We start from the raw sequence: 14,380 nt of genomic DNA, 5'->3' as shown, positions 1-14,380 counted from the left end.
ACCCACCGTCTTGCAAAGAGCGTCTGGCCATCAGGACGACGTAAACACCGGCCGCTGACGTTCACTGAATATCAGGAGCAATTTAAATTCATCTGTGTCTGCTCTCATCCTCCAGCACTGATCTCCTCCCACAACAAACCAACCATCCAACAGGCAGCCTGTATTTTGGCTGTTTCAGCTCATGCTGCCGTAGGCCCTTCTAGACTGCACATCCCTCGTGGCTGTTGGCCCAGGTCCCCCGCGTGCACGTTTCTTTGTGTGCATTGCTGTATGTGCCGGCCACCCACTGCACACGTTTCACACCTCCCTTTATTAACCGTCTCACTCAGCATCCTTGGCATGCACTATACATTGCAGTTATTTTAGTTTGTGTGTCTGGCTTGGCTCCCACAGACTATGACTCCATGGGTACTTTTCTGCAATGCTGAAATTAGTAGATGTAGAAACTCACTGCCCTTGGGAATCAAGCTTATTTATATGCCTAATTATAAATGCTTGTGTCTGACTTCAGCACCTATGTTTGAAAATCTTGGTCACAGTCATTTGATCTTTCATGGAAAAATCTTACAGAATTTCCTAAGGAAGAAGCCAGTGAGGTTCTAATGAAATTATTCTAAATTCTGTTTATAGTTTGCTAGAACTTTCCTGTAGTTTTTGTAAGCCATCTTGTGCAAGGGAGATAGGGCTTCAGTCTGCAAATGTCGTAGAATGGTTCAAACATCTGTAGAAATGCTACTGGTTTTGCATTTAATCTTACAGAACTTTCCCACAAAGGATGGCCTTTTGGGGGCAGTGAACAAGCTGTGACAAGAGCTGTTAAATCCATTGGCCCTTGTCATCACAGAAAAATCAGTAGATTTGTGTTTTAAGAAAAAAGAAGAAAAATAAAAAACTGGGATTTTCATGTTTTCTTCCATTGCCTGTGCTCATGAGAGGGAATCGTTGTTATTCCGAGAGCGGTGTCAGGCAGGGACATTATCGAAGTGCTGCCCAAAATGCTTGTGGATGCTCTCAAGGTGACCGTGTCCTATTACCTTCCAATTCTGCGAGCCAGAAAAGAGAAGCAAACGCTGAGGCTATCTGCCATTAGCATTAGCCCACGATGGCAGCTGCCCTTATTCCTGGAGCTCTGCCATTGGCTCACACAAAGCCGAATGACCCAGAGAGCTTAACAGAATGCAGCACGGAGCGTCGAATTTGTGGGGAAACGGCACTGTTGGTGGCTGGGGCATTTTTTTCCTGATGAAAGTCACTTTTTGTCCCGGGGGCATGTAATGCATGTGCTGCCAAGGCTGTCAGCTCTGGATTCTTCAGGCAGTCATGCTTGGCATGAAATATCGCTTTGCCCTTCCTAGCATCTTTCATGCATGACTTGCAGAGCACTTTACAAATGCTCAGCTTAGCCTTGCACTGGCCCTGATGTGTTATAACCCATCAGTGTGTTTCTCCTGCTCTGCTCTCCCCCTCTTCACCAGGTCCTTAGCTCCCTTTGTCTCCCCTGCCTTGTGGCAAGGGCCTCACTGCTTCTGTAAATGCTAGAAGCCTGGTCCATCTCCCCCTTTCCCCAGAACTGCTGAAAAAACTTTGCTGTCCTCACAAGTAAACTTCCAGCTCCGGATCACATCGGCAGACTCAGGTGGGTGGGGGATGCTCAGCCTCATCCTCCCTGAGACCCACCGCTGACCCAGTACTGCAGAGAAGGACCTGAGGCTTATGCTGGGCCGAAGGCTAGATATGAACCACTGACATGTCTGGTTGCAAAGAAAGCCAACAACACCCTGGGTTGTGTAAACAGGAGTGTCGCTTGCAAATTAAGGGCAGCGATTCTGCTGCTCTATTCAGCACCAGGAGTACTGTGTCCAGTTTTGAGCCCTGCACTTCATGAAGGATGTGGACAGACTGGAAAGAGTCCAGTGCAGAGTGACAGAAATGATTAGGGCCCTGGGAAGCAAGACTGATGAGGAAAGGCTGAAAGAGCTATGCTTATTTAGTCTGGAGGAGAGAAGACTGAGGGGGGATTTGATAATAGTCTGCAAATACAGTACCTGAAGGGTGAATATAGAGGGGATGGAGAAGGGCTTTTGTCTGTGGCCACAAGGGACAGGATTAGGAGCAATGGCCTCAAGCTGCAGCAGAGGAAATTTAGGCTGGAGATTAGGAAGCACTTTCTGGTCTGGCATTGGAAGAGATGACCTGGAGAGGTTGCAGAATCTCTACTCCTGGCAATTTTCAAGAACGGGTTGGACAGACACTTGGCTGGGGTGTTTTAGTTGTGTCGATCCTGCCTTGAGCAGGTGGCTGGACTAGATGACCTCATGAGGACTTTTCCAGCCCAACCTCCCTATGATCCTAAGCCCTGTATTGTAGGTTAGGCAGAAGTCAGGCATGTCAATCCAAGCGAGCTATCCACAAAACCCATGCCTAACCACCTAGGTGCCTGGCAAACCATAGGCATCCATAGCTCAGCCCAGTGTACACAACCCATTGTGTGCACACAGCCCAGTAGTCGCACAGCCCACCTTAGCTGAGTTGGCTGTTTGGGTCTCTAACTGCTGCCTTAGTTTGGGAGCAAGGGGTGGGATTTCACCTCCACATCGACACTTCCTGATGGCTGTTTTAGGCCTCTTCCTATTTAGCCTGCTGAGTGTTTTAAATCCCCATCATAAGCGCCGAGGTTGTCCACACTGCAGTACTGACAGGTCCTGGCAAGGAGGGTCCTGCCCGCGTCCCACCCACCCCTGCCCATTGACGTGCTCCAAGCCTCGAATTTCATGCGTGAGGCTACTCCAGGCTTGTCCCCAGGGACTGTTCACGGGCTTTGTGGTTGAGCCTGCTCGGCATCACCATGCCCAAGGCTTTCTTTGGGTCTAGGCCTCACGAGTAAAATATAGGAAGCAAGACACCTGGGTGGCTACAACAGACCGGGGAGCACAAGGCAATAGTGAGACGGCTCTGACCGGGGTAGCAAGCAGTGCTCATGTCAGCTGCCTCGCCACTGCCAAGTGTGTGCAGACATCACGCCTGAGGAGAGTTCGAAAGAGAAGAATTTTGAAGGAGGGTAGGGGAGATTTATTATAAGAGCGTGTCCAGTGCAGAAGGGGTGTGTCATGGGAGAAAGTGCAACGGTGTGTGAGAGAAAAGGGAGCTGGCTCTCAGCACATCTTGTTGCTCTTTTCCTTTTGGTCCCACCTATCGCAGCCCTTAGTCAGGCCACGGCTCTCACGTTCCTGAAAAACTATGAATTCCTCCCTCTGGCCTCCCTGGCTTTCCTCCTCATTGTCCTCCATCAACCTAGCATCTGTGCTGTACCATAAATGCTCTTATCCCCATTTCATATCTGGATCAATGGAGGCACAGACTGGACTCCTAATACAAACTCTGCCTGCTTGGGTGAAGGACTCAACATCACTCCGAGCCACCTACCTGCTCTTCTGCGTGGTACTTTCCACACAGGGCTTTATTTGTGACTTGCTGGGCTATGATCACCATATTTGGGGTCAGGAAGGAGTTTTACCCCGTGGTCAAATTGGTAGAGATGGTGGGGGTTTTGCCTTTCTCTGTGGTGGCGGCATGGCCCTCTACCTGGGATCTCTTGAGCATATATTGCCCACATTTCATAGAAGCGGGACATTGGCTTCTGCGGTTCCCTTGCTTTACCTATGGCAGGTTGGGTCTGTGATGTGTCAGGGTTGACGGTAGTCTTATGAAGGGTTGAGATTAGGGATTGTATGGGCTGGTTTGGACAGGGATGATCCTGCCTCGGGCAGGGGGTGGGCTAGATGTGACCCCCGGAGCTCCCTGCCAGCCCCGTGGCTCTGGGATTTTATGATCCCGGTGGGTCTTGCTGGAAAGAGGCATGAATGAGTGAGGCACAGTCCCAGTCTTTGCAACGATGCTCATTCCTTTATTGTTGTCACTGTTGGTTCACTGAAGGGTGCTGGCCCTTTCTGTTCCTTCCCAGCACTAAGTCAAAGCTACATTACAGAGTATTGAAGAGGTGTCCATCCAAAGCCGGGGGGGGTGGAGGGGGTGAGGACCATGACCTCTCAGTATTGTATGTATAATATATATATATTTATATATGTCCTGTATATTTATATGTATAGAGTGACAAGGATGGGCCACCATACAGTAAAGTTTTGTTTTTCAATAAATCACCATAGCTACAGGCACAAAAATTTGGTCCTAATCAAGGCCCTCACCTTGTCAATCAATCAGTCAGCAGATCAATCCAAAAAAAAAAAAAGAAAAAAAGAAAAGAAAAACCAAACAAAAAACCCCACAACCCACTAACCCCCTCTGGAATTTGCCCCCTGTACAGTCACTCACATTGAAGGTAAATGGATCCCTTGGCGACACACTTGTGCCCACCCGCACACACCTACATACATTCATATGTAAATACATACAAACCAACATACAAAGAACATTGGAAATATACATCTGAGGTTGTTGCAGCAACGCAGTGAGGCTGTGGAAGGGACCCAGTCTGCCGTACCAAGGCGGAGGGAAGACACCGCTGCTAACTCCTTGGCTCTCCTCTTTACTAATCAGTATTTATTTACAGCCTTCCTTGGTTTTTGTGCTAAGATCATGAGGTTATCGGCAGCAGCAGGTCGACGCAGAGAGCGCACACGAGATTTTCAGACGTACACACGCGAGAGACGCGTCAAAGCGGCACTTGGGCATTGAAAGCAGCTCAGCCCACCCCTGCACACGCAAATACACACACGCACACATGCACACAAACACACACACACCTGACTTAACACCGGCAACAGGGGGCACTTTGCTGTAGGGCTTTCCTGAAACCCTGAAAGCCAAAATTTGGAGCTGGGCTAGTGCTGCGCTGTGACCCCAAAGTGTCTGCGTCCAATGACCAACCCCGGCAGCCACCCAGGAGGGGCATCAAAGGAAGCCGGCCATGTCAGTTGGGAGAGTGCTCGCACGGATCCCGTCCTGGCTGTAATCCTGTCTGAATTCACCGTGGCTCTGGAAATACCCTCCCGTGGGCAATCAGGTGCTGCCCAAGGGGCTGCGGGGCGGGGGGTGCCATCTCTTGAAGGGAAGGCTTGCCGGTCAACTAGGCTTTATGTCTGCACATCCTCCTCCGAAACACCCTGCTAAAGACATGAGCAGGAGTATCGAGGTGGGTAGGAAACGGTGGGCATCAGCATGTCTAAAACCAGGGGTATTCAAAATCAGGAAAACCAGCCTGCGCTGAAGACATGTAACTGGATGATCAGAGCAACAGGGCGTCTGCGTTTGCCTACAAGCACGTGTGCGTGGGCAGCTCAGGCAGTCGCTGCAGGTAGCTCTTGTGCTCTACCGAAAGCCCCGCAGCTCTCTCCGGTTGTGCTTGAAGCGTGGCGCACAGCGAGGACACAGCCAGCTTTCTGCAAGTCAGGTTGAACATATCTGCGTGGTAGCAGGAGCCTGAAGAGGGAAGGTGGGAAGGGCACTTCTGCACCCGTTTCTGCCAGGCCGAGCTCCCCCACGGTAAAAGGATGAATAGACAGAAGATAGGGAAGGCGGTAGCTCAGGGAGCTGGGATAGGCATGTGCTACCTGCCATGGGTACGCATGGGCACGCGGTTGCTTTTGACCCACCCCCAATCCTGAAGGCTAGTTAGATGCCCAAGTCACCCTCTGGATGGTGCTGGAGATAGGCTATTTCCACTGTGTTACAGTATTTCTGCCAGCGTTCCCAGCGGCTCGCTCTCCCCTTGCATCTGGACAGGAAAGTAATGCTCTGAAGACCTACAAGGCACGAGCTGGGCTCCTGGGCGAGCGAAGGAAGCAGAGCTGCCAGTTCAAGCCAGCACAGATGCTGCCGCTCCCTCTCCACGCTGCGTAGCAAGCTCTGGGGTCACAGCAGCACCGAGGGGAAATAATCGGCTTTTTAGCTTTAGCTCCTTTGCCCTGCATAAAATCCAGCCATCCGGGGGTCTGCCAGTGGCTCGCCATTTGGGGCCTCCATGACTCCAGCCCCACGAAACCCGATCAGCTCCTCCTCCCTCAAAATATAATGAGACCAGGGCTCGGTCTCTCACCCACTCCTGTAGAGATGGGGAGATGGCCGAGTATTTGAAAGGGGGCCCCGGGAGCGCCTGCCTTTCAGTCTGCGTCTCCTCTCCTGCAGGTCCTCATTTTGGTAATGTGGAGATAGGTCAGAGGGGGGCCAGGCTCATCTTTCCTCTTCACGCTGCTTCGCTGTGGCTCTCGCCCTGGCAAAGGGACATCTGTGACCACGGAGAGAGCAGGAGTCCATCGAGCTTGCATTCGTCCTGTGGCTCTGGCGCAGGCTGGCCCAGCCTCTGGCCGGCACTGCCCCGTGGCAGCCCCTTCCCTGCTTCCCACACCATCGCAGGGACTCCCGTGAGGCGGCTTGTCATCGGCTGCTTATTTTCAGCTGGATGTGCTTCTCGCTGTGGCTCCACAAGCCCTGTGCAGACTGCAGATCAGCAGGGCCGGAGTCCAACCGGCTAGGCAGTGCCTGCCCCTCTCACGGCAGCTACCTGCCCAAGTCACCTGAATCAAGGCAATGCAATGCACAAGATGTGCTGTCCTTCCACCGTCAGCAGCTGGAAAAAGCAGGGGAATGCCTTGGTAATAAACGTTGACCCCAATGGAGGGTTGCACTGGAAACTTTTCCAGTTTGGAAGCTCCTTGCTGGCCTGTCGGGAACCTCAGCACATCCTGGAGCGGCGGGCAGCTGTCCTCGTCTTTAATAAGGGGACGTGACCAGAAGAGACTGCAGGTCTCAGCATGCAGCAGGCAAAGACGCATTTAATCCAGGGCCTGTGCTTAGCCCTGCTGTGCCTGGGAGGTGAAATGGCTTAGCAGGGGGTTCCTCTTTCATCTCTTCAAGCCAAGCTCTGCACAAGGAGGGACTAATTTGCTCGCCTGGGTGAAAATGGACTTGGCAGTTAGCAGCCTTGTAGAAGAAGAGGCAGCTGCCTTCATTACATGAGCAGGCAGCTCCTTCCCTTTTCCAGGCCTAGCTCATTTTACCTCTTCTCCTCTGCGGCAGCTGTGGAGGAGAGAGGAGGGAAGGAACGAGGGTCTTTGGTACAATGGGTCTCGTGGCTCCAGAGAGGACGTTGTTCATCCACGATACAGTTTCACATCCTGGGATGATGCTTTTAGGCAAACAGAACTTGTCATGGGCCCTGGGAGAAAGTCTCCGTCCCCTCCACGTGCACCGTCTCCCGTATGGAGAAGAACAAGTGTGTGTCCAGGCCTTCAAGGCAAATGTGCGCAAGGAATGGACAAATGGAAAGGAAAGGATCCTCCCTAATCTAATGAGATGCTTCATCACCCCAGTAGACCCTGCTGCACCTCAGCCGGCTCTCAGGCCGGGTGGATCGTCCAGACTGAACTCCAGTCTCTGCCCCCCGGATGGGAAGGACAGGCCTGCCTGATGCCGTACCAGGCCAAAAGCGGCACTGGGAGGGAGGAAGGACCAAGAGCTTCTCGCCGGGCTTGGAGGGCAGAGGAGCCAAGACTTTCTGAGGTGACAGGGGAAAGAGGAGCGAGTACCCAAGAAGCAGAGGGAACATGCTGTGGTGAAAGCGGAGTATGCCCTGGGTTTCAACAGCCATGCAACTAGGAACAGATCCTCCCAGGGAGCCTGGCATAGGCGACGAGTGGTCACATCCAGCATTGTCTTAGTCCCTGGGGCCTGGCAAACCACTTTGCTCTCTGCCTGTCCTCTCTCCAGCTACACATCTGCTAGGCATCCCAAACCCATCACCCTCTGCCTCTGCTTGGGACACCCACCCACCGACCCTATCTCCGGGAAGGACCGCCTTCCTCAGCTGCTCAGTGCTGGTCACGTTTGACTCACGGCTTGCCCCTGCCCCCCCAGAGCCCCCGCACTGGCCCACGGGCGAGCAGTGGGCCACATGTCATATCACCTGTCCAGGTCGGCGTGCTCCTCCTGCCTCAGGACGCTGGCCCTTCACTGACTTTCCCTGTAGCTGCCAGGACCCATGGGCATTTTCATTTCTGTGAGTTCCTGCTCCGATAAGATAATGTAACTCCCCGGACTCGGTGTGCTTCTCTGGGGAGAAAAGGACGGCGGTCTCCCTGGGTGCAAGGGGTGCTATGCCCACCAGACCAGGGACCGCAAACCACGGTGAGTGTTAGATGGGCCAACCGAGCTGTTCTAGCCATCACAACATCCCTACATCATGGGAAAGTCTCATCTCACCCTCTCAGTTCAATGTCCTCTGCGACCGCCATGCATGTCACGGTGCTGAGATTCACGGTGACGCTGCTGCACCGCTGTCAATACAGCCCGGAAGGCTCCTCTTTGTCTGTGGCAAGCCCGTGCAAGGTCCGACTGCCAGGAAATCTGAAACCACTGGTGCAACAGCCGTCACCTCCCTTTGCACAAGCCTGGTGGTGAACTCCACAGGGTCCGGCAAAGCAAAGAGCACCCCCCAGCACCAAGCACACGGAGAGCTCTGGGCAGTCTCCTCTTGCAGCAAGGCCATCAGTGTCGGGGGCTTGCTTCTCTCCTGCCTTCCCTCCTTGGAGGAGGATAACTGTATGTTAAGGATGGGCAGCCCATCAGTGGTACCAAGGAAATGCAGCTTCGCCTCCCTAGGAAAAGCACCAGCACCTCACAGCTGCTTGCTCAACATCAGCGGGGGCTGGATGCCAGCAGCCCCGGGGGTGATCTGCATGGTGCCCACGACCAGCCTGGGATGTTCGTCAGGATGAACGTGCCTCCTGACTCTGCGTCGCAAAACCACTCCATAAATAAATACATTAAATAAATAAAGTGACCGGTCTAGAAGGGGGGGGGGACCCGGCTCCAAGCGTCTCACACAAACACGCACGCACACGAAGTAGCTGAAGACAGAGACGAGATGGGACCGGATGCGGGGACGAGGCTGCCAGCTGCGGGGGGGCCCTCGCCGGGCCCAGTGCTCCCAGCAGCAGCCAGTGCGGGGTGGCAGAGTCCTTGCTCTGTGAAGGAGGGAGGGGAGCGGGGGCTGCAGGATGTCACTCGTGAGCCGGCGTCGTGGGGGGGCGCTGGGAGCTGGAGGCCAGGGAAACGTGCGTTGTTGAAGACGGCAGCGACCGGGGCGTCTGGCACCTGGAGCGAGGCGAGAGAGAGTGAGAAGCTGGTTTCCTAGACGTATTCCACGTTCTCCTCCCCGTCCCTCCTCCTGTCCTTCCATCCAGATCCACTCACAAGTGGAGCATCCACCTGGTTTGCTCTGTTATTTCCTTCCCAGGCAGCAACAAAGGAAATCCAGGGCAGACACAGGCCTATGCATATCTCAGGAGGAGGCGTGAAACGCTCAGTGAGTCACCAAAAGGCCTGCTCTGCCCTTCACACCCCAGTATGAGGTACACCGAGTGCAAGGTCTTGCCTTCTGTGTACCTTGCTGCCTCGCTCCACCCCAGAGGCAGCTGCATTTTGCTGGTGCTGGTTATTAAGGGCTCAGAGACAGGAGACCCAGCATGTGTTTGGTGTCGCCACCCTCCTGCTGCTCTCACTGGTTTAGCAGCAGTTGCAAGCAGGATTTAGTGTTGAAATGCATTTTTGAAGGCACGGCCCACATTTTCCTGGGCCGTCATTTGCTGGCAGGAACTTTATGAAGTCCCAGGGGAGGTGGGGGCGTTGCAGTTGCTCTCTTCCTGTCCCGAGGTCCCAGCCCCTCCCAGCGTATATCCCCCATCGTGTGCCCAGCTGGCGTCAGAGTGTCAGGGAGGTTTCAACCCAGCATGTGCTCACCAGGACCTGGACTTCCTGACGCGGGAGGCCACTGGCCGCTCCAGGAGGCTGTCCAGGCGCATCAGCCTCTCGAGGTGCAGAGCCCGTGGGTCCTGCTCGCCGGGGTCCCTGGTCCGCTCAAACTCAAACACGGCCGGCGGAGACAGGTCCAGCTCCAGAAACATGATGTTCTCAGCCTGCAGCGGAGCGGGACAGAAACAAAACCCAGGCAGGGATTCACTGCACAGGCAGCTGGGCAAGGGCTCGTACAGAGCTGGGTATCAGCAGACTTTCTTCTCTGCCAGCCCTAGCGGCTACAGGGGCTGGTGCCCGCAGTGCTAGCCCAAGGTCTATTTGGTGTGGTGTACCATGCATGGAAAGGACTCCCCAGGTCAGGGTAAGGTGGGATCCACTGCATGTATGGGGTTGGAGCAAGCGTGATACCTCCACTAGTGAACGTGGCCGGCAGAGGTTAGGATTGGGGGTGCCCACCCAGTGCCCACCCTCATCCACCTCCCTCACTCACCCGGTACCTAGGGTGGGATCCCATCGCCATGGCCACCCGTGCATACTGGCTGATGGGTCTCTTGTAGCCCACGGCAGAGGTTGGCCTCTTCTTCATCTGGCTGCTGCTGCTGAGGAAACTTTTTTAATAAGCAAACATTTTTTAGGGAGAAAAAATAAAGCGAGACAAAACATGGAACAGGCCTCCCTGGGGCCCCTCTATGGGGATGCTGACTGCTGATGCTGTCCTGTCCTCCCTGTCTCGTGCCCAGGGTTTGCTAAGCTACTGGGAGAGTCATCCTTCTTAGTGGGAGGTCTGGGACCTCCAGGGTTTGGCCCCATTCATAGACTGCCCTTAACAAGTGCAATGTCTGCATGCGCAGTGAGTGTCAACCCCTGGCTGGAGATGGACTGTCCGCCAAATTTCGAAGGGTTGCGGCTAATGGCAGAGGGGGATAATTAGAACTGAATCAGTCCGAGCAAAGACCTCAGCCCTGAAACAAACATGCCGGTCTGTGGAATAGGCTCACAGGTGGAGGAGCTCTCCTGCCAGTCCCTGGATGGGACGAAGGAAGGCTGTGTGTTACGGTGGGGGGCTAAAAGGCATGGAGGGAAGAGAGATTTGGAGAGGAAGTAGACACATTTCCAAAGGGATCTGGACTTCCAGCCCTTTTGAAGCTGGGATTAGTCTCAAAGGCCTGGATAGTGCACTCTCTGCTGCAGCAAATCAGCCTGTGCCTGGTATCTCTAGGCCGAGCGGCCCATGGAGCGCTTCTCTGTGGTCCAGAGAGCACCCGGGGATTATAAAGTCTGGGCAGGAAAAGAGGTGGTTGACTCAAAAGCTCCTGTCTACAGGAAGAACCTGACAGCTGCTTAGCTGCCTCCATAAGGGGCTGACCCTCAGGACCTGAAGGAGCGCTGGGGGCAAAGGAGTGAAGAAACACAACTGCCAAGCTTGGGCATCTGAATGTGGAGAATGGAGGTGGGATGGATCGCTGGAGAGGGGCTTAGCTTAGGGTGTGGAAGAGGAGGAAGGACAGGAGGTGAGAGGGAGGTGTCAGCACTGATTAGCAGGCATAAGAGGTGATCCCACTCCTGCCACCAACTCCCTTGTGCGACCTTGGGCACATCCCGGAATTTTATAGCCTTGGTCCCTGTGATGCTGGTTCCTTTCCCCACCCTTCACCTTGTCCCTTTAGGCCCAAATCACGAAGCTACTAAGAGCCTCGAGTAAGAAGCCAACAAGCCAGGGCCTGAGCCGTGACACCAAGTCACGATTTGGCACCTGCTTCCCCCTTGCTCCTGGAAGGCTGGACCTCGTGCCAGCCTTTCACAAGGGGCAGGCTATTTCCCTCTTCAGCCCAGGAGCGAGACCGCTGTCCCCAAACGGTGTCCGTACCCGCCGGCAGACACGAGCGGCTGGAACTTCCACTGGTCCTCCTCGCAGTCAAAGTACAGGCGGTTCATGATCTTGTTCTTCTCCTCCGGGGGGATGAAGTTCTCGATGATCAAGTATCTGGGGGAAAGGGAGGGAGTGACAGCAGCCAGAGGACAGTGGAGCGGGCAGGGGATGAGTGGGCAGCAGAAACATGGAAGAATATAGCGGGAATAGGGAAAAGGTAAAGTAGAGACAACGAAGAGGGAGGGGAGCAGGATGGGTGGATAGAGCAGGACATGGGAATGTGAGAGCCGGGGGAAAGAAGAAGGGGAGCAGGTGAAAACAAGCCGGGCGAGGAGATGGGACCGGGGCGGCAGAGCAAGAAACAGGGAGAGGAAGGCACAGCGCGGGAGTGTCAGTGGGAGCAGAGGAAAAGCCACGTAGCAATTCCTAGCGCCCTGTTATCAGCCAATACCCCTGCCCCTGCCGAGCCGGGGACTTCCCTCCCCGGGACTGTGTAACACGGTGCCTCCAAGCACGAGCTAATGACTCGCTGGGGGAATGAGAACGGCCTCCGCATCGTTGCAAACCTGCTCCCTGGTGATCTCGGTGCATGGCCCCTCATTCTAGTGCCGTGAGGGACACCGTGTGCCAGAAACCAAGTGCAAACTGGGGCTTGCTCTGGTTGCTAGCACCTGCCGAAGCCTGGGCTGCAACCTCGTCTGCTCTCCCCTGTGCTGGCTAAATGAAGCTAGCACAACTCTGCTAGTCTTCTGCCGTGTAGCAGGGCCTCCAGCAGTCCCAGGATGCCTGAACTACAGCATGCGCGTCAGAGAGAGTCTGTCTTCATTGCACGACTCCAAGGGATAGAGAGCCCTCCCTGCCCCTTGGCGAGCACCTGACAACTTTTGCTGGAAACATCTGAGTTTGATTTCTAGTCTGAATTTTGCTAGCTTCAGCTTCGGACCGTTGGTTCTCAATTGAATTGTAAAATCCTTGAAACGTCAGGCTGGAAGGGACCTCAGGAGTCCATCTAATCCAGACCCTTGCTCAAGGCAGGATCAGCCCTGATTGCACTGTCCTAGACAAGTGTTTGTCTAACTTATTCTTAAAACTGCACCTATGTGCGTCAGGGGGGTTTGAAGCCTCCCCCACAGGCGCTGGGTGCTGGCTGCAGCCCAGGCTGGGGATGGGGATGGGGACGGGGATGGGGCTGTGCCAGTGCTCCTGCTGGCACCAACCCCGCAGGGTCCTGGCTGGAGGGTCTGATCCCTCCACTCAGGGTCAGACCGATGCTGTATTTGGGGTCAGGAAGGAACTCCCCCCACCCTGGTCAGACTGGTACGGACTGGGGGATTTGCCTTCCTCTGTAGTGGGGGCACAGCCTCTGCCTGGGGTCTCTCGGGTGGATTTTAACAACCTTTTATAGAAGCAGGATGTTGGCTGCCGTGGTGCCCCTGCTTTTGCTGTGGCAAGTTAGGGTTTTATGTCTGGTGCTCTCTCTCGGTTTACAGTAGTCTTATGAAGAGTTTAGATGCTGGATCGTAGAGGATGATTTGGGCAGGGCGGATCCTGCCTCAGGCCAGGGCCCGGGCCAGATGTGACCCCTGGAGCTCCCCGCCAGCCCTCCTCCTCTACGATTGCTGCGTCTCCTCTGTGCTGCTCTTGGATAAACCACATGGACTGAGCTGCTCAAGGGCATTTCTAGATATGCTCTGGAGGGCAGGGGGCACTTTAATTAGTGAATTAATTAAAGTGCCCGGAGTGTCATGTGTATCAGCATCCCCGCGCTGAAAACCGGCAGTCGGGGTGTGAAACGAGCTTTAGTTAAAGTGTCTCCGCCACCATTTTCCAGCGTGGGGACGCCGATACATGTGATGCTGTCTGACTGTCGGAGAAGCTTCCCACACCTCAGACCTTTCTCGCGGCTCATTCCCCTCTCAAATGTTCAACATCCTTTTGAGATGCAGGCACCAAAAATAGGCTGCAGATCACCAATGCTGCACACCGAGGTCGGACCCTCTCCCCGTTCCCGCTGGGAGTCCCCCCCGCCCAGGCAGCGTGCTCGCCCGGCTAGCCACACACCAAAACCAGGAACGAGGTCTCTTTGGGTCAACCCAAAAGGGGAACTTTTCAAGACTTTTCACCCAATTGAAAAGTCAAAAAGCTTTGGATTTGGGTCGAGCTTTTAAGCGTCTCTTCACTTCCACCATCGATGGAAATAAAAGCAACGCCTGGAACGAGACACCGTCTCTAATAAAAACAGTGCATTTGGAAAATGCCAGAAGAGACAGGCTCAACCTTTTTTTTAGGAGGTTAGCTGTTTTTTTTTAAACCAAAACAGTCAGCTGGGATCGGCAGAAATGCCTGTTTCAGTCCAAATGAATCTGCAGTTTTTCAGTGAACAAAGCTTCAGCTGAGGACATCTGCCTGGCTCTAGCTGGCTTCAGCCCCCCTCTGCAAGCCCGTGCTCGCTAGGTACCTGCCACGACCCCCGAGTCCTTTTCGGTGTCCTTGCCTGCTGGGATGCAGTTTCCCAGCAGATCGACGTGACCTACCTGCGAGGCACGTCCGTGCGATGGTTTCGTTCAAACATGCGTTGTTCGCATGGGCCTGTCTTACCAAATCATCCACGTCAGTCTGTACAACTAATTGGTCCCCACAGCTATTTTTCAACTTCCAACTGAAAGTTTTACCGGTAATGATTTTCTATTTTTTCCACATCACTGGTAGAGACACTAGCTAGCTTTGGGACAAGGGCATTCC

General features: G+C 54.2%; 1 protein-coding gene across 2 annotated transcripts in view; it reads right to left on the bottom strand.

Annotated features, from left to right (window-relative positions):
- Positions 1-3,905: 3,905 nt before the first annotated feature.
- KIF3C (kinesin family member 3C) overlaps positions 3,906-14,380 on the bottom strand; it is a 40,232-nt gene continuing 29,757 nt past the window's right edge. Inside the window, exons 5-8 of one of the 2 annotated variants that reach the window (XM_025214142.1) lie at positions 11,636-11,752; positions 10,259-10,367; positions 9,754-9,929; positions 3,906-9,108 (exon numbers count right to left, since the gene is read on the bottom strand). In XM_025214142.1, coding sequence (XP_025069927.1) covers positions 9,015-9,108; positions 9,754-9,929; positions 10,259-10,367; positions 11,636-11,752 — 496 coding nt within the window. In that variant the 3' untranslated portion in view covers positions 3,906-9,014. The remainder of the gene's footprint in view (positions 9,109-9,753; positions 9,930-10,258; positions 10,368-11,635; positions 11,753-14,380) is intronic. The other variant, XM_006032380.2, reaches the window with a different exon arrangement.

The sequence above is a fragment of the Alligator sinensis genome, unplaced genomic scaffold (assembly GCF_000455745.1).
Source record: "Alligator sinensis unplaced genomic scaffold, ASM45574v1 scaffold8_1, whole genome shotgun sequence".
Lineage (NCBI taxonomy): Eukaryota > Metazoa > Chordata > Crocodylia > Alligatoridae > Alligator > Alligator sinensis.
The sequence above is the reverse complement of the archived record's forward strand: the minus strand, read 5'-3'. Positions and strand labels throughout refer to the sequence as shown.